Source organism: Scyliorhinus canicula, chromosome 23, assembly GCF_902713615.1.
Source record: "Scyliorhinus canicula chromosome 23, sScyCan1.1, whole genome shotgun sequence".
NCBI lineage: Eukaryota > Metazoa > Chordata > Chondrichthyes > Carcharhiniformes > Scyliorhinidae > Scyliorhinus > Scyliorhinus canicula.
Genome location: NC_052168.1, coordinates 10125023 through 10144796, shown reverse-complemented (window position 1 = coordinate 10144796; position 19774 = coordinate 10125023). Strand labels below are relative to the sequence as shown.

The window sequence follows — 19774 nt, the reverse complement described above, 5'->3', positions numbered from 1 at the left end:
CTTTGACGCAGGGAGGTGGGGGCAAGTGGCTGTGTGGTTCCATTCATTATAATACCTCGTTACACAGGATGGGGACTTCTAGTCCGGCCCACCGGCGGGATTTAGCGGTGCTACTGAAGTCAATGGACCTTTGGTTGATTTGCCGCATCAGCCATGACGGGAGTGAAAAATCCCGGACGTGGACAGTGAGTGGGAGGATCTTGGTTCTGTATATGGGCAAAACCTTCCGTCCTTCGTCCGTGGCTGGGAATTTTCCGGTAACACTGAGAGTGAACGCCAAACTTTCCGATCTCGCTCGGATCGGAGAACGTCGCCCTAGATCGCCAGTGTAAAGCACCTTGAAAATGGTGTCAAGGTATGATTCCTTCCAGCACTGCCAGCCAATAAAAACTTGAGGTACCTTTATTTTTTTTTTTGTTAAGAACCAAGTCGTTTGTGCCAACGACCTGGTTCTTGGTTCTACCAAAAGCTCGATTCCACCTTTGTTAATTCTACAAAGGAAATCTAGCAGCAGCAACCCCCCCCCCAACCACCCTTTCCCCTCCACCCGCCCCACCAGAAGGAAACATGGCGGGGTGTGAAGAGAGGAACATTCCAGAAACTCAGCCTGGCCATTCGTATTGGTCCAGTCCTTTATAAATCGGTATGATTGCCGGCGACACGGTGTGAGAACATCAAGTGGTGACGGACAATGTCAGCAGTTGGCGCGACCGTTCAGAAAGAAATTCACCTCTTTCACTTCCCTCCATTTCACGATGCGGAGTTAGCGATTAAGATTAATATTTGGCGCCGCCAATGAAAAAGGTACCAACCATAGTCCTCTCCCCCCCCACCTGTCCCTGTTTCCACCAGTGTAGTTTTCAACCTGGCATAATATTGGAACCCTCTTATATTTACATAACTACAACTCTGACATCTTTACATTGGAGATTTCAAGACTTCCCCCTCTGCGCAGCAACGGGCTCCAGGTAAATTCCTCTTCTTTTTAAACAAAAAAAGCAATGGGAGAATAGCGGAATTGTTAACACGAGTTAAATATGGCAGGCTGTCAGTCATTGCATCGAGTCCCACTGAATTCGATAGGGTGGGTTGATATTACACTGGCACCTCTGGGACACCGTAGACAGAATCTGGCTTCATCTCAAAGGCAGTGCTCTTCGTTGTTCAGTTTCCCGCCCTCTCCCCTTCCTTACTGCAGTCTCGGCCAGTACTGAGCCATGTCCTGATCGCCTCCAGGAACCTGAACTGGCACCGACACTCCAGGAGAGATTAGTCCTGGGGAAAAAGATAAAACCCGGAAAATAAAAATGAGCAAGCTGGCAGATCTCCAGTGACATTGACGTGTGTGAGGGAAAATGTGTTCTAATTTCCCCATCCCTTTTTTTTTCTGTGGCAGTCCTGACTCGCCCCTTCTTTTATCAACCACTCAATCCCTTCTCAAAGGCTTGATTTTGAAATTAGTTTCCTAATGGACACATTCCCCACCCCTCATATGGGCCCGTTAGTCCTGTCTTTTTGAGGGTTATGTGGAACACTCCTTGATCCAGTCCTACTAAAATCTTTGTAAACTGTTTGCAGTGGGATGTTGTTTAAATAGACTCTGTAGACTGTTTGCAGTGGGATGTTGTTTAAATAGACTCTGTAAATTGTTTGCAGTGGGATGTTGTATAAGTAGACTCTGTAGACTGTTTGCAGTGGGATGTTGTTTAAATAGACTCTGTAGACTGTTTGCAGTGGGATGTTGTTTAAATAGACTCTGTAGACTGTTTGCAGTGGGATGTTGTTTAAATAGACTCTGTAGACTGTTTGCAGTGGGATGTTGTTTAAATAGACTCTGTAAATTGTTTGCAGTGGGATGTTGTTTAAGTAGACTCTGTAGACTGTTTGCAGTGGGATGTTGTTTAAATAGACTCTGTAGACTGTTTGCAGGGGAATGTTGTTTAAGTAGACTCTGTAGACTGTTTGCAGCGGGATATTGTTTAAATAGACTCTGTAAATTGTTTGCAGTGGGATGTTGTTTAAATAGACTCTGTAGACTGTTTGCAGTGGGATGTTGTTTAAGTAGACCCTGTAGACTGTTTGCAGTGGGATGTTGTTTAAATAGACTCTGTAGACTGTTTGCAGTGGGATGTTGGGCTTAAATAGACTCTGTAGAATGTTTGCAGTGGGATGTTGTTTAAGACTCTGTAGACTGTTTGCCGTAGGATGTTGTTTAAATAGACTCTGTAAATTGTTTGCAGTGGGATGTTGTTTAAGTAGACTCTGTAAACTGTTTGCAGTGGGATTTGTTTAAATAGACTCTGTAGACTGTTTGCAGTGGGATGTTGTTTAAATAGACTCTGTAGACTGTTTGCAGTGGGATGTTGTTTAAGTAGACTCTGTAGACTGTTTGCAGTGGGATGATGTTTAAATAGACTCTGTAGACTGTTTGCAGTGGGATGTTGTTTAAGTAGGCCCTGTAGACTGTTTGCAGTGGGATGTTGTTTAAATAGACTCTGTAAACTGTTTGCAGTGGGATTTGTTTAAATAGACTCTGTAGACTGTTTGCAGTGGGATGTTGTTTAAATAGATTCTGTAGACTGTTTGCAGTGGGATGTTGTTTAAGTAGACTGTAGACTGTTTGCAGTGGGATGATGTTTAAATAGACTCTGTAGACTGTTTGCAGTGGGATGTTGTTTAAATAGACTCTGTAGACTGTTTGCAGTGGGATGTTGTTTAAATAGACTATGTAAACTGTTTGCAGTGGGATGTTGTTTAAATAGACTCTGTAGACTGTTTGCAGTGGGATGTTGTTTAAGTAGACTCTGTAGACTGTTTGCAGTGGGATGTTGTTTAAATAGACTCTGTAGACTGTTTGCAGTGGGATGTTGTTTAAGTAGACTCTGTAGACTGTTTGCAGTGGGATGTTGTTTAAGTAGACTCTGTAGACTGTTTGCAGTGGGATGTTGTTTAAGTAGACTCTGTAGACTGCTTGCAGTGGGATGTTGTTTAAATAGACTCTGTAGACTGTTTGCAGTGGGATGTTGTTTAAATAGACTCTGTAGACTGTTTGCAGTGGGATGTTGTTTAAGTAGACTCTGTAGACTGTTTGCAGTGGGATGTTGTTTATATAGACTCTGTAGACTGTTTGCAGTGGGATGTTGTTTAAATAGGCTCTGAATACTGTTTGCAGTGGGATGTTGTTTACGTAGACTCTGTATACTGTTTGCAGTGGGATGTTGTTTAAATAGACTCTGTAGACTGTTTGCAGTGGGATGTTTTTAAGTGCCAATAAGCAGTTTCCCTTTTGTTTACTTTCTTCATTCCTTTATAGAAGGTCCTGGCCTCCCTATTTCAGCCCATACAGAGCCACAAAATAAAGGCTAGCACTAGGGAGGCTGTGTTCCACAAAGACATTTATTGAGACTTTTGCCACAGCTGGATAGGTAAACACTTTCCACTGTACCTCTACCACCGGATCGGAGAATCCCCATGGGGCGACACGAATCCCGCCCCGCCGCCCCAATGCCAGCTGCCGTATTCTCCGGTGCCGTTTTTCGGGCGGGGTGGGATTCCCGCCATGCCGGTCGGGGGCCTTTAGCAGCGCCCCCCCCTCACCCCCCAGTGATTCACTGGGCCCCGATGGGCCGAGTGGCCAGCCATTTTTAGCCAGTCCCGCCGGCGTGAATCACTCAACTCACATACCGACGGGATGTGGCAGGTAAGTTGGCGGGGGCGGACCTCCGGGGGGGAGGGGGGAACCGACCCCAGGGGAGGCCCCCATGGCGGCCTGGCCAACGATCGGGGCCCACCGATCAGCGGGTGGGCTTGTTCCGTGGGGTACTTCTCCCTTCCGCGCCAGCCCCTGTAGGGCTCTGCCATGGCCGGCGCGGAAAAGAGAAGTTTTTCCGCGCATGCGCCAAAATACGCCTGCTGGTCTGCGCAGGAGTGGAACCATGGCGGCCATTCCGCGCATGCGTGAGATCACACCGGCCCTTCGGAGCCGGCTGGAGCGGCGCCAACTTTTCCAGCGTCCATCTAGCCCCATAGACAGGTTGGGGGCCATTCACGCTAGAGTGGTTGGCGCCAGTTCTCCCGCCAGCGTGGGGACTTAGTCTCCAGAAGGGAGTATCCCGGCCCTTATTCGGAGATTGCAGCACTTTCCCGATGACTAATATCAGGCTAACTGATCTGTAGTTCCTTGTTTCCTCTCTGCCTCCTTTCTTGAATAGCGGTGTTACATTTGCTAACTTCCAATCTGCTGGGGCCATTCAAGAATCATGGGAATTTTGGAACATTGACATTCCTTTACTGTCGCCAGGTCAGAAACCTGGAACTCCTTCCTAACAGCACTGTGAATGGACTTACATTGAATGGACTGTTCGAGAATTATGTTTCTCAAGGGCAATTAGAAATGGGCAATAAACGCTGGTCTAGCTAGCAAGTCTCAATCCCTTGAAAGAATTTTAATAACTCTTTCTCTCAGTCCTTCACTGGAGTACTCATGTACTCAAGTCCGGGGGCAAGACTTGAACTGACAACCTTTGAGCAAGAGATGAGTGTGACCTACTGAGCCATGGTTGAAGCCTAATTGACTGTTCTGGGCAGGGGTGGCATTGGTACAAGTGACTTAGTTGTCTTCAGTTTTCTTCCTAATGTTATTTGGTGTACGTGTGGATACTGATGACCAGCTCGGGGCCATATACGATGCTTTCCATGTTGATCAGCCCACTGACAGTTTCTCTCCTGGTTCACACATGAGAAAACAGTCTTTTGGGCGAGGGAACTGCGACCACGCTGGGAGCACACAATCGAATCTCGGCGAGAGACAGCATACTCTTAACGGCCGAGTCAAACGTGAGCCACTCGCAATGTTTTTCCGCGTGTGATTGATGGGTCTCACCTGTAGAGGAGCCTCCTGTTGAAGCCAGGGACTGTGAGTTCATGTGCGGCTGCATATGCGGAGGAGTGTAGGCGTCATAGCTCCGCACACTGACCGCTGGGCTGGCTGGAATCATACAGGAATACGAGGAGGTTTGGCCGGGAACTGACTGGACAGATTGCTGAAAAGACAGGAGATAATCAAAACTGTTTCCTGAATACCTGCAACAAAACATTTGTACTTGTACAATTGCTGCAGAATTGTTACAGCACAGAAGGAGGCCATTCTACCCATCGTGTCTCCACCGGCTCTCCGAATGTCACTCCCCCACCTTCTCCCGTAACCCTGCACATTCTTCCCTTTCAGATGTTCCTGGTTTAGCTCAGTGGGCTAGACCACTGGCTGATGATGCAGAACAAGGCCAGCAGCATGGGTTCAACTCCCAGCTACCAGCTGAGAACTCTGAATTCTCCCTCTGTGTACCCGAACAGGTGCCAGAATGTGGTGACTAGGGGCTTTTCACAATAACTTCATTGCAGCGTTAATGTAAGCTGATTTGTGACAGTAAAGATTATTATTTTTAAAAATAAGAATCTAATTCTCTCTTGAATCCACCTCCCCCGCACACCCAGGCAACACAACCCAGATCCTGACCACTCGCTGTATGAAAAAGGTTTATCCTCGTGTCTCCGTTGCTTCATTCACCAATTCCCTCAAATCTGTGACCCTCTCGTTCTTGGTCCTTTCACAAGTGAGAACAGTTTCCCCCGATTGGCTCTGTCCAGACCCCTCGCGGTTTGGAACACCTCGATCAAATCTCCTCACGGCAAACAGTCCCAGCTTCCCCAAGCTAGCAACAAAACTCTTCCTCGTCCCAGGAACGGGACACAGTAACGGGGCGGGAATCTCCGCTCCCCCTGCCGTGTGTTTCTCGGAGGCCCGACGTTCGCTGGAGGCGGGATTCTCTCTTCCCGCCGCATGTCAATGGGATTTCCCATTGAAGCCATCCCGCGCCGCTGGGAAACCAGCAGACGGGAGTGCATTGCCGGCGGGAATAGAGAATCCCAACGGCTGGAGAATTCCGGCCAGTACACCATTGGAGCTCAACAGGTGTTTTATACAAGTTTAACATACTGGGCCATACTGGACCTGGTATTGGGGAATGATCCCGGCCAGGTGGTTGACGTTTCAGTCGGCGATTACTTTGGGAATAGCGATCACAATTCCATAAGTTTTAGAATACTCATGGACAAAGACGAGAGTCCTAAAGGAAGAGTGCTAAATTGGGGAAAGGCCAACTATAACAAAATTCGGCAGGAGCCAGGTGTGCAAGATGATGGCACCGGAGCGAGGCGACTCTCTGCAAGCTCTCCCCAACAGATCCACTTTTAACTTTATTTATACTCGTTCTAACCTTTTAAAAATTAATTCTCATGTATTTTCTTGAATTCTGTTTAATTCCCTTTTCTTCCCATGTACTGAATGATCTGTTGAGCTGCTTGCAGAAAAATACTTTTCACTGTACCTCGGTACACGTGACAATAAACAAATCCAATCCAATCCAAGCTAGGGAATGTGGATTGGGAGCAGCTGTTTAAGGGTAAATCCACATTTGAAATGTGGGAGTCTTTTAAGGAAAGGTTGATTAGAGTGCAGGACAGACATGTTCCTGTGAAAATGAGAGATAGAAATGGCAAGATTAGGGAACCATGGATGACGGGTGGAATTGTGAGACTAGCTAAAATGAAAAAGGAAGCATACATAAGATCGAGGCGACTCAAAACTGATGAAGCTTTGGAGGAATATCGGGAAATGTAGGACGAATCTCAAACGCGCAATAAAGAGGGCTAAAAGGGGTCATGAAATATCTTTGGCTAACAGGGTTAAGGAAAATCCCAAAGCCTTTTATTCGTATATAAGGAGCAAGAGGGTAACTAGAGAAAGGATTGGCCCACTCAAAGACAAAAGAGGGAATTTATGCATGGAGTCAGAGGAAATGAGTGAGCTATTTAATGAGTACTTTGCATCGGTATTCACCAAGGAGAGGGACATGATGGATGTTGAGGCTAGGGATGGATGTTTAAATACTCTAGGTCATGTCGGCATAAGGAAGGGGGAGGTTTTGGGTATTCTAAAAGGCATTAAGGTGGACAAGTCCCCAGGACCGGATGGGATCTATCCCAGGTTACTGAGGGAAGCGAGGGTTGAAATAGCTAGGGCCTTAACAGATATCTTTGCAGCATCCTTGAGCACGGGTGAGGTCCCGGAGGACTGGAGAATTGCTAATGTTGTCCCTTTGTTTAAGAAGGGTAGCAGGGATAATCCAGGGAATTATAGAGCTGTGAGCTTGACATCAGTGGTAGGCAAACTGTTGGAGAAGATACTGAGGAATAGGATCTATTCACATTTGGAAGAAAATAGACTTATCAGTGATAGGCAGCATGGTTTTGTGCAGGGAAGGTCATGTCTTACAAACCTAATAGAATTCTTTGAGGAAGTGACAAAGTTAATCGATGAGGGAAGGGCTGTAGATGTCATATACATGGACTTCAGTAAAGCATTTGATAAAGTTTCCCATGGCAGGTTGATGGAAAAAGTGAAGTCGTATGGGGTTCAGGGTGTACTAGCTAGGTGGATAAAGAACTGGCTGGGCAACAGGAGACAGAGAGTAGTGGTGGAAGGGAGTGTCTCAAAATGGAGAAAGGTGACTAGTGGTGTTCCACAGGGATCCGTGCTCGGACCACTGTTGTTTGTGATATGCATAAATGATCTGGACGAAGGTATAAGTGGTCTGATGAGCAAGTTTGCAGATGATGCTAAGATTGGGGAAGTTGCAGATAGCGAGGCGGACTGTCAGAGAATACAGCAAAATATAGATAGATTGGAGAGTTGGGCAGAGAAATGGCAGATGGAGTTCAATCCAGGCAAATGCGAGGTGATGCATTTTGGAAGATCTAACTCAAGAGCGGACTATATGGTCAATGGAAGAGTCCTGGGGAAAATTGATGTACAGAGAGATCTGGGAGTTCAGGTCCATTGTACCCTGAAGGTGGCAACGCAGGTCGATAGAGTGGTCAAGAAGGCATACAGCATGCTTGCCTTCATCGGACGGGGTTTTGAGTACAAGAGTCGGCAGGTCATGTTGCAGTTGTATCGGACTTTGCTTAGGCCACATTTGGAATACTGCGTGCAGTTCTGGTCGCCACATTACCAGAAGGATGTGGATTCTTTAGAGAGGGTGCAGAGGAGGTTCACCAGGATTTTGCCTGGTATGGAGGGTGCTAGCTATGAAGAAAGGTTGAGTAGATTAGGATTGTTTTCGTTGGAAAGACGGACGTTGAGGGGAGACTTGATTGAGGTCTACAAAATTATGAGGTATGGACAGGGTGGATAGCAACAAGCTTTTTCCAAGAGTGGGGGTGTCAATTACAAGGGGTCACGATTTCAAGGTGAGAGGGGAAATGTTTAAGGGAGATGTGCATGGGAAGTTTTTTACGCAGAGGGTGGTGAGTGCCTGGAACGCTTTGCCAGCAGAGGTGGTAGAGGTGGGTACGATAGCATCATTTAAGATGCATCTGGACAGACATATAAACGGGTGGGGAACAGAGAGAAGTAGACCTTGGAAAATAGGCAACAGGTTTAGATAAAGGATCTGGATCGGTGCAGGCTGGGAGGGCCGAAGGGCCTGTTCCTGTGCTGTAATTTTCTTTGTTCGTTGTTCTAACATCAATACTTCGTTCCTGTTCCCTATGCCCCTGATAATGCAAGGATTCTGTATGTTTTCTTAACCACTCTTCCAACCTGTCCTGTCACCTTCAATGTTTTATGCACATAAACACCCAGGACCTTCTGACCCCCTTTAGAATTGTATCCTTTTAGGCCAGGCAGTTGTCATTGAACATGCGGATCTGTTGAATGTGGTGCTTACTCCAGCAGAGAGAGGGAGCCGGAGTGTTTTGGAGAAGGATATGGTGTCTCTGGAGTGGGTTAAGGCCTAGTGGAAAGAGCAGCTGGAGGAGGGGCTGTGATGTGAGATGCTGCGGAGGGTGAATGTCTCGACCTCATGTGCGAGGCTGGGGTTGACACAGTTAAAGGCAGGACATAGAGCTCACCTGAAAAAGTCGAGGATGAGTCGGTTGTTTGAAGGCGTGGAGGGTATTTGTGAGCGGTGTGAGAGGGGCGTAGGTCCTGCCCTAAATTGGAGACATTTTGGAGATCGTTCTTCAGCACCACATTGCCGGTCTTGTACGTAGATATGGAACCCATGTTTGGGGTGTCGGACCTGCCGCAGTTGCGGACGCGAGCGGGGGGCAGATGTTTTAACCTTCACCCCACTGATCACGGGTCCAGTTGGGATGGGGGGGGGGGGGGGGGGGGGGGGTCAGTGTCCCCACCCTGTGCCGCGGTGTGGCTGGGGGATTTAATGGTGTTTTTGTATCTGGAAAAGGTGAAATTTGATTTGAGGCGAGTGTGGGGTACCACAAGGGATTGGGTTTGTTCGTACTTCATTTCAAGGAGCTGGTTGCCGTCAACTGTTAAGTGGGGGTGGGGGAAAAGTGAGGTGCTTGGTTGAGGTTAGGGGGGCGCGGTTGATGTTGTTTTTCTTTACCATGTTGTGTGTTTTAAAATGTTAAAATTTCAAAAACTTGAATTAAAATATTTTTTTAAAATTCTATCCTTTATTTCAACTTGTCTCTCAGGTGGCTTCTGACCATTTTACGCCATTGAACAGAAAAACATCCCAACGCTCTTCGCCGGAGCAATATCAAACAAAATTTGGCAAGAGGTCACATGAGGAGGTATTAGGGCAGATGTCCAGAGCTTTGGCCAAGGGGGGTTTTAAGCAGCATCCTAAAGAAGGAAAGAGAGGTTGGGAGGCGGAAAGGTTTAGTGAAGGAACTCGGGGACCTTGACAGCTGAAGGCATGGCGACCATGTCGATTAGAACTGGAGGAGAGCGGATATCTTGGAGAGTTGTCGGGGTTACAGAATCGGGGAAGGTCTCTCCCTCAGAGATCATCTATTATGGATGCAAACCGCATTGCTGCATGGAATAGTTTAAGCAAATCACACAGGTAATCTTTGAGGAGAAACCAGACACGTTCGCGTTGGAGAAAGGAATAGAAGGAGAGATTTGGGAACATAGAGGTAGGTCACTTAGCCCCTGGAGTCTGCTCTTCCAATCAACGTGACCATGGCTGATTGTCTCCCATTTTCCTGTACTATCTTCATAACCCTTGGGAATATCATGAGTGTCATAATATGCACTTGTGCACATAATGAGATACAGACAGGCAGTGACAGACACCCAGTACAGCCAATCAACACACAGGACAGAACACAACCAATCACCAGGCAGAACACTAGAGGGTGGTGTCCCACTATAAAACACACGAGGCATCAGCACTCTGCCTCTTTCCACTGGTGACAACTGTAGTGACAGTCAGGGTGTATATATCAGTCAGCACCTTCTACACGTGGCTCAGAGCTAGTCTGGTCTAGTTAGTTATAGTCAGCAAACTTAGATTAGTAGAGTATCAAACCCACAGCGAACTGTGTTCACTGCTCCAGAAGTTCAATAAAACGTATTGAACCAACGTCTAAGTTTGGCGTCTACTTTACAGTACAACTGCATCCAGTTGCAGTCAGTGTTACCCCAGGGTGAATGACACGACAATGAGTATTTCAAAAATCTATCCATCTCTGCCTTGCACATTCTCAATAACTGAGCTTCCACGGCCCTCTGAGGTAGAGAATTCTAAAGATTCGCCACCCTCTGAATGAGGAAATTCTTCTTCACCTCAGACCTAATGGCCAACTCCTTATTCTGAGACTACATCTCCTGGTTCTATACCTGCCAGCCATGGGAAACATCCTTGCTGCATCTTCCCCATCGAGCCCATTAAGAACGTTTAAAGTTTCAAAGCGACCACCTCTTATTCTTCTAAATCCTCGAGAATACAAGACCCAGTTTCCTCAATCTCGCCTCATAGGACAGTCCCGCCATCTCAGGAAACGGTCTAGTAAACCTCCGCTGAACTCCCTCTATGACAAGTATATCCTTCCTTAGATCAGGGAACCAAAACTGCACACAGTACTCCAGGTGAGGTCTAACCAAGGCTCTCTCGAATTGAAGCAAGGAGTTCATATACTCCAATCCTCCTGTGGTAACGTGCCATTTGCCCATTTTAGCCAAAAGGCAGGACGTCTGATGTTGTAAATTTCAGCCTAGATTTTGTGCCAAATCTTAGAGTGGGTTACGCCATTCTCAATATTGCCGACAACTGTGCTAAACCGGCGCCACATGGTACCAGTGGGGGCTCCGACCATTCACACCTCGATAGGTATTACCTGCAAGGGAAGATTATTTGCCATGGCAAAAGCTGGCATCGGTGGCAGCCCACTGTAACTGCTTGTGAGCGAGCTTTCGTTTCTCACCAGCATGGGTCCTGAAGGGAGAGAGAGAGAGAGAAAAATAAACAACAATAATCTCAATAATAACTCGCGTTTAACCTGACTGAGGGTGAGCAGGGGTTGGGGGGCGGCAAAAATGTCATCGCCAATACTGGATGACGGAGGGAAGGAGTCACGTAGGATTCCCGTGCCCAATTGATCTGGTAGAGAGTTCCCATGTATGGACAGTTGGACACGGACAAGGTGTCCACTGTGATGCCCCACAATGCCAAATGGCCTGCCGACCCACACTGTTCCAGCTCCCACACTTGGCGACGGTTGCCAGAGGCACCCTCTGCCCGTAAAACCCGATGGCTTAAGAAGTTCCGGGCAATTTCTTTCCAATTCATTCTATCTTGGCCTCAACTTTTGGAGCATAGTTTTTTTAAAATATTTTTCAGAATTTTGCCCGAAGACACAAAGTTGGTGCCAGGGGCCAGAATCCGGGGCCCATTATGGGCAGCAAGGTGGCACAGTGGTTATCACTGCTGCTTCACTGCACCGGGTACCCGAGTTCGATTCCAGTCTCTGGTCACAGTGTGTGGAGTCTGCACGTTCTCCCCGTGTCTGCTTGGGTTTCCTCCGGATGCTCCGGTTTCCTCCCACAGTCCAAAGATGTGTTGGTTAGGTGGATTGGCCGTGCTATATTGCCCCTTAGTGTCCAAAGATGTGCAGGTTAGGTGGATTGGCCATGCTAAATTGCCCCTTAGTGTCCAAAGATGTGTAGGTTAGATCGATTGCCCATGCTAAATTTCCCCTTAGTGTCCAAAGATGTCCAGATTAGGTGGATTGGCCATGCTAAATTGCCCCTTAGTGTCCAAAGATGTGTAGGTTAGATCGGTTGCCCATGCTAAATTTCCCCTTAGTGTCCAAATATGTGCAGATTAGGTGGATTGGCCATGCTAAATTGCCCCTTAGTGTCCAAAGATGTGCAGGTTAGGTGGATTGGCCGTGCTATATTGCCCCTTAGTGTCCAAAGATGTGTAGGTTAGGTGGATTGGCCATGCTAAATTGCCCCTTAGTGTCCAAAGATGTGCAGGTTAGGTGGATTGGCCATGCTAAATTGCCCCTTAGTGTCAAAAGATGTGCAGGTTAGGCGGATTGGCCATGCTAAATTGCCCCTTAGTGTTAAAGATGTGCAGGTTAGGTGGATTGGCCGTGCTAGATTGCCCCTTAGTGTCCAAAGATGTGCAGGTTAGGTAGATTGGCCACGCTAAATTGCCCCTTAGTGTCCAAAGATGTGTAGGTTAGGTGGATTGGCCGTGCTAAATTGCTCCTTAGTGTCCAAAAATATGCAGGTTAGATTATGGGGTTAGGGTGGGGCAGTAGACCTGGGTAGAATGCTCTTTCAGAGCGCAGTGCAGACTCAATGGGCTGAATGGCCTCCTCCTGCACTGTAGGGATTCTATGGAACATCTCATTTCAAAGACAGAGAAATCTAGTGGGCGGGGACACAAATGAGGGACGATTAACAAGTTGACCTCCAAGGGTCATTTGGAATGCGTTCGGAGGGTGATAATGACCTGAGGTGACGGGCTGTGGAATCGACTGGTAAAGCGTTGGCGAGAAGCTGCTGTTGATTGGCACGTGGCTCGGGCCGCTGCACGCCTGCCTCCGCTGATTCCGGAGCTTCTCTTCCCTCCTCCACTTGGCACGTCGATTTGAAAACCAGACCTTGAGGCGAGAAAGAGAAATGCAATTGAACAGAATGGCCGCAAAGGGTCGAGGGTTTGGAGAATGACGGTCATGCAAAACACCCTGGGCTGGGATTTTCTGCCCCCTCCCCCCCATCACTCCATTCCGCCACCTCCCCCCCCCCCCCCCCCCCCCCCCCCCCCCCGAACCAGCACCCCCCACTCCCTCCCGAAATGAAATGAAAAATGAAAATCGCTTATTGTCACGAGTAGGCTTCAATGAAGTTACTGTGAAAAGCCCCTAGTCGCCACATTCCGGCGCCTGTCCGGGGAGGCTGGTACGGGAATCGAACCGTGCTGCTGGCCTGCCTTGGTCTGCTTTAAAAGCCAGCGATTTAGCCTAGTGAGCTAAACCAGCCGTCCCTCCTCGGCAGGTTTCCCCGCGTGGATGCGGCACGCTATTGGTATTTCGGTCCCACCAAAGACCAGGGGCTTCCGCATGGATTGCCCGTTCCCGCTGCTGGAGAAGGAGAACCCACCGCGGCGGGCGGGGGGTCCGTTTCGGCGGGAGTGAGAAATCCCACTCAGAATCCAAACGCAAAGGGTCTTTTTGGGAAATAACACAGTTCAAACACCAGAAACATAGTCGTTAACTTAGTCCTGTTAATGAGAGAGGAATGCCAACGTACAACATTCAGTCACTAATTTACACACTCGAGTTAATGACCAGATCAGTGGGGTGAGGAATCCAGAGGCCCAGGATAACGCTCTGGGAGACACAGGTTCAAAACCCACCACGGCAGTGGGTGGAATTTCAATTCAAATTATAAAATAACGGCGACTGTGAAACCATTGTCCATTGTTGTTAAAAAACCCATCTGGTTCACTAATGTCCTTCAGGGAAGGAAATCTGCCGTCCTTACCCGGTCTGGCCTACATGTGACTCCAGGCCGACAGCCATGAGGTTGACTCTGAACTGCCCCCCTCTGAAACGGCCGAGCGAGCCCCTCAAATGGGGCTGGCCTCGCCAACAGTGTCCACATCTCGTGCGATGGTCACGCGGTCCCAGAATAACAGCTCCAGTCTTTCCCACTGACTTTATCCGAAGGCAATCAGGCTGTTATTTGACAATGAGGAATGGGCAGGGTTATGGGGAGAAGGCGGGAGAATGAAACTCGGGGAGTTGCTCATTCAGCGAGCCAGCAGGGACATGCTGGGCCGAGTGGCCTCCTTCTGCACCATAACAGAATCTGCGATTGTAGAATGGGAGTCGACCTTCATCCAGGCTTATAAACGTCCACGTTCTAAGTGTCGACGCAACTGCATCTCTTTAGCCTCATGAACATGTGGCTCTCCGTAGATTCTGTGAGCCAATGGCGTTCAGGGTCACAGGGCAAACTGAGGTTTGGAGCCAAATCACAGATCAGCCATAATGCCGTTGAATGGTGGATCAGGTTTGAGGGTCCTTCTCCTGCCCACATGTTGTGGCAGTCTCCAGAAGTCAGATCATTTGTGTGGAACCTAATAACCCACTGGGGGCGCGGTAGCGCAGTGGTTAGCACTGCTGCCTCACAGCACCGGGGACCCGGGTTCGATTCCAACCTCGGGTCGCTGTCTGTGCGGAGTCTGCACCTTCTCCCCCGTGTCTGCGTGGGTTTCCTCCGGGTGCTCCGGTTTCCTCCCACAGTCCAAAGATGTGCGGGTTAGGTGGATTGGCCGTGGAAAGTTGCCCCTCAGTGTCCAAAGATTGGGTGGGGTTGCGGGAAGTGGGCTGAGGTGGGATGCTTTTTCAGAGGGTCAGTGCAGACTCACTGGGCCGAATGGCCTCCTCCTTCACTGTAGGGATTCCAGGATTAATGGCGGGGGGGAGGTTTGATGTGGGTGGTCTTTTGGAGCTACGTCCCTGCCTTTGAGTCAGGAGGTCTGGGATTGAGTCCCACCCCAGGATTTGATGGCCAAGGACACGGCCAACTAGGCCGAGTGTCAACTTATAAATCCCTCTGATACACGGCAATGGCGGGCGGTATGAACGAGAGAGAGAGAGACACTCTTGGTCAGCCTTGACTTTGAAAGGAAATTAGAGTCTCTATCGCCACTATCCATAGCTCCGCACCACAGCGTGCATACGGAAGCTACCACAGCAATCTGGACTCCCTGAGAGGCCCGTTGACTCAGTTGGCTGTGGATCAGATGATGCCAAGCACGAGACTCAACCCCCTGTTCTGGCTGTTAATATCGTGGCGATTACATTGTTATGGCTAAGAGAAGCAGATGATGGGTATGAAGTGACTCTGAGCACGTATAAATAGGGGATAGCTGGGACTGTGTGAGAGAAGAGCCGTGAGATTGAACAAGTTGGTAAAACCCTCCCAATGAAGAAATGTTCACCAACCAGCTTGGATCCTATGGAGTGGATTCAGGCACTGCCACGTTGCCGCACCCATGGCGGAGGGTCGGGGGGTGGGTCAGACCTACCATCGGGCAGAGAATTGAATGGCAAACACACCTTTAACAGATCGACACTGATGGGTACGACATGGGCCAGATGTAGAGATCTCTCTCCGTTCCAATGTGTGTTAAGTCCAATCACCACGTTTTACTTAGTGGCTCAGAATTAGGATCTATCAGTTCTATCTCTATTTGCCACACCCTAGACTGCAGCAGAAAGTTGGCGATACCTACAGTGTCACATAGCGGCTCAGATACATCACTTCTCCGGTTACCTGTATTCTGGCTTCGGGTAGGTCGATTTTAGCTGCAAGCCGCTCTCTGGCAAAGACATCTGGATAGTGAGTGCGTTCAAATTCTTTGAAAGAAGAATACGAAAGGGAAACGTTAAACTACGCACAGCCGGGATGCTGAAACAGAAAGGGACGGCTGAGAGAAAACCAATCCGGGGGAAATCTATCCCTCTACCACCCGAGCTCCCTCTTCGTACCCCAGGCACTGATAGCTGAGAGAAGACCAAGAACTATTTACAGCGAGGAAGAAGAGGAGGAGGAGTAAGAGGAAAAGAAGAAGAGTTTAAAGAAGGGACAAAGCAAATATCTATCATTAGGGGATGGATCATCCGATTCCGCAGCCGGACGTTTCGCGACAGCGCACCGTCCGCGGGCGGAGGGATTATGTCTTCCTGCCGCTTGTCAACGGGATTTCCCACTGTTGACAGGAAAAGTGAATCATAATGTCCGGGGAATTACAGCCTATGACTATGAATGTTTGGGTATGAATTTTCTCCGAGACTCCAGCCCCATCTGTAGGGGTCCCGATGAAGTTACGGAAAAGTGCCGGAGAGGCTCCAGGGACGTTCCCAACCCTGATTCATACTTGGGTCGGAGTACCTTTTTCCAACGCCTCAATCTGATCCTGCGTGAAAGATGTTCGGTTCCGCTGGAGTTTCCTCTTGAGCTGCAGGCGGATCTGGGACTCATCGGAATCATCTCCGTTGACGTTAGCCCCGCTGCCGTTCTCACCTCTGACCTCCAGCTGCTGGCAGCTGTCTGTTTGGTGGGTGGGTGGGCGGGGTTTGAGGAAGATAAGGACACAAAGGCAGTCGCGTTAAGGCACAAAGCTCAGGGTCGGCAAAACCGCTCATCTGAAACGTATCAGACCTCGAGGCCGAGACGGGGCAGGGCTGGGGGAGAGCAGGACTGATATCTGGGCACCAATACGTTTATCGGCCAATTGGAAAAGCGGGATGCTATCGGTTAGGATTATATTCATTGGAGTTTAGAAGAGTGAGAAGGGATCTCATAGAAACTTTAAAAATTCTAACGGGGTAGATTCAGGGTAGATTCACAAAGAATGTTCCCGACGCTGGGGGAGTCCAGAACTAGGGGGCATAGTTTGCGGATAAGGGGGTTAACCTTTTAGGACTGAGGCGAGGAGAAATTTCTTCACCCAGAGAGTGGTGAATCTGTGGAATTCACTCCCACAGAAAGTAGTTGAGGCCAAAACCGTGTGTCATTTCAAGAAGGAATTAGATACAGCTCTCGGGGCTAAAGGAATACGGGGGAAAGCGGAATCAGGGTATTGAACTTGATGATCCACCATGATCGTAATGAATGGCGGAGCAGGCTCGAAGGGCCGAATAGCCTCCTCCTGCTTCTAAATTCTATGTAGCTCAATGGCAAACAAGCTTGCGTATTTTCAACATTTTCTTCTAGTCTTCCCTTGGGCGATTGAGAGGGCATAGTGAGCTGCAAACAATGGCCGTGTGAGCATCAGCCAACAAAATAACTCAAAGGACACTAGTTCAATGAGTATATTCGCTCAGTGGGGACGGTTAGCTGAGTTGACTAGAGTGTTGGTCAGAATAGCTCACTCTGATCAGGATCCTTCTTAGCCTTGATCACTACCTTGATCATATTCCCTTTGTCTTTCTGTCCATGACATCTTCATCGATCTCCACCTATCGCTGGCCCTCTATTCACCCCCCCCCCCCCCCCCCCCCAAACAGTACAGGTCTGATCCTATTTCCAGTTAGAACATAGAACAGTACAGCACAGAACAGGCCCTTCAGCCCTCGATGTTGTGCCGAGCAATGATCACCCTACTCAAACCCATGTATCCACCCTATACCCGTAACCCAACAACTCCCCCCCTTAACCTTACTATTAGGACACTACGGGCAATTTAGCATGGCCAATCCACCTAACCCACACATCTTTGGACTGTGGGAGGAAACCGGAGCACCCGGAGGAAACCCACGCACACACGGGGAGGACGTGCAGACTCCACACAGACAGTGACCCAGCCGGGAATCGAACCTGGGACCCTGGAGCTGTGAAGCATTTATGCTAACCACCATGCTACCGTGCTGCCCAGTTCTCTCTAGTTTTGAGAAACAGGCATCCAGACCCGAAACGTTAGCTCCCTTCTCTCTCCACAGACACCTGGCAGACAGACAGAAAATGTAACTGACCATCCAACACCCCTTTCCCAACCCTCCCTTCCTAACTACCCCACTGTCTACACACACCCACACACACACACATATACACACACAGAAACAACACAGAGGGGAAAGGGTGGTGGGAAAGGAAATAAATTATTAATGAAAAAAAAAGGATAAGGATCTTTGACGCTCTGGAATGACTTCCAGTCAATGTCTTTCTGAAATTCAGGCTGCCGTTCTTACAGAATCATAGAATTGACAGTGCAGAAGGAGGCCATTTGGCCCATCAAGTCTTCACTAGCCCTTACAAAGAGCACCCTACTCAAGCCCTATTTACCCTATCCCCATAACCCAGTAACCCCCATTTAACCTTTTTGGACACAAAAGGGCAATTTAGCATGGGCAATCCACCTAATCCGCACATTTTTGGACTGTGGGAGGAAACCGGAGAACCCAGAGGAAACCCACGCAGACACGGGGAGAACGAGCAGACTCCGCACAGACAGTGACCCAGCTGGGAATCGAACCTGGGACCCTGGAGCTGTGAAGCAACTGTGCTAACCACTATGCTACCATGATGCCCTTTTTTCTGGTACTTCATCCTTCTTGGCTTGAGATGGTTTACTCTGGCAAGGTTGTCTACTTTCTCTGCAGACTCAGCATCAATTCAGGTTCACAGCAAAGGATGTGCCAGACACTCACTGCTTGCAGAACTATAGAGCAGGTGTTTCACTTCAGCAAGCCTGCAGAGAGAGAACATTTCTTTCACTTCCAAAGTCTAACACTGCTCAGTTCTCTCAGAAAGCCTCAAGCAGGAACCAATCACTGACTATTGTCAAGCAGAACACTGTTTCTGGCCTACCCACCGGTTTCCAGTTAACCAATCAAACCGCCTCCCTCCACAACCGATTCCTAAGATCCACTCGGTGCCGAGGAGTCTGGCGTCTCCTCTCAAAAAACAAAACCTGGGAACACAGTGTCCCAGCAAGCAGGCTGTTTCAACTTTTTTTTAAAATTTAGAGTACCCAATTATTTTTTCCAATTAAGGGGCAATTTAGCGCGGCCAATCCACCTACCCTGCACATCTTTGGGTTGTGGGGGCGAAACCCACGCAGACACGGGGAGAATGTGCAACCTCCACACGGACAGTGACCCAGGGCTGGGATTCGAACCCGAGTCCTCAGCGCCGTAGGCAGCAATGCTAACCACTGTGCCACCGTGCTGCCCTGGCTGTTTCAACTTTGAGCCTTCTGCTCAAAGGATCCAGGGACCAAAATGATAAAATAAAATAAATGGGTGCAAAGGAAATGAACAGGAAAGACTTTACACTATCTATATTCTATTGGCTCGCAAATCTCCTGAGGCCTTGTTCACTGTGAATCAAGGCAAATAATCAGATTTAAAAGGAAGCCTTGCATTTATATAGCACCTTTCACAGGGCCTCGGTTTAAGATCTCCTCCAAAAGGCAGCCCTCCCTCTGTATTGCGTTGGGAGTGTCAGTTTAGAACTTTGTGCTCGAGTGTCTGGAGCAGGACTTAACAACCTCTTAGATCAGAGGCACATGTTCGATCCACTGAGCCATTGGGGGCATCAGACCCCGGGAAGAGTGAGCACTTCCATAAAATGCATTCTGGCCGACAATACGGATGCTCTCAAAGCGACGTGCTGTGTGCGTTACCTGTGCTCCCTTGCCCAGTTACCGAGCTTCCCTGATACCATCCTGGCCGCCCGCCCCAGCTCCCTGTCTGGACGTTCAACATTCGTAGCTTGTCGTACATCCCATCAGCTCCCATTGGATGTTCCTCAGTGGCCAGGGTGCGCAAGGCTCCGCTCGCAGACAGAACCTGACAGGAAACAGGAAAAAAGGCATTCCAGCAGAACTCTAATCAGTGCATTCTGAATACAACAGGCCGGAATCTAATCAGCAGC

General features: G+C 48.7%; 1 protein-coding gene across 2 annotated transcripts in view; it reads right to left on the bottom strand.

Moving 5' to 3' along the window:
- Window positions 1-529: 529 nt before the first annotated feature.
- LOC119956467 (paired box protein Pax-6-like) overlaps window positions 530-19774 on the bottom strand; it is a 67895-nt gene continuing 48650 nt past the window's right edge. For both annotated transcript variants that reach the window (XM_038783738.1, XM_038783737.1), the window contains exons 3-9: window positions 19524-19689; window positions 16289-16447; window positions 15671-15753; window positions 12837-12987; window positions 11212-11309; window positions 4883-5042; window positions 530-1275 (exon numbers count right to left, since the gene is read on the bottom strand). In XM_038783738.1, the coding sequence (XP_038639666.1) occupies window positions 1190-1275; window positions 4883-5042; window positions 11212-11309; window positions 12837-12987; window positions 15671-15753; window positions 16289-16447; window positions 19524-19689 (903 nt within the window). In that variant the 3' untranslated portion in view covers window positions 530-1189. The remainder of the gene's footprint in view (window positions 1276-4882; window positions 5043-11211; window positions 11310-12836; window positions 12988-15670; window positions 15754-16288; window positions 16448-19523; window positions 19690-19774) is intronic.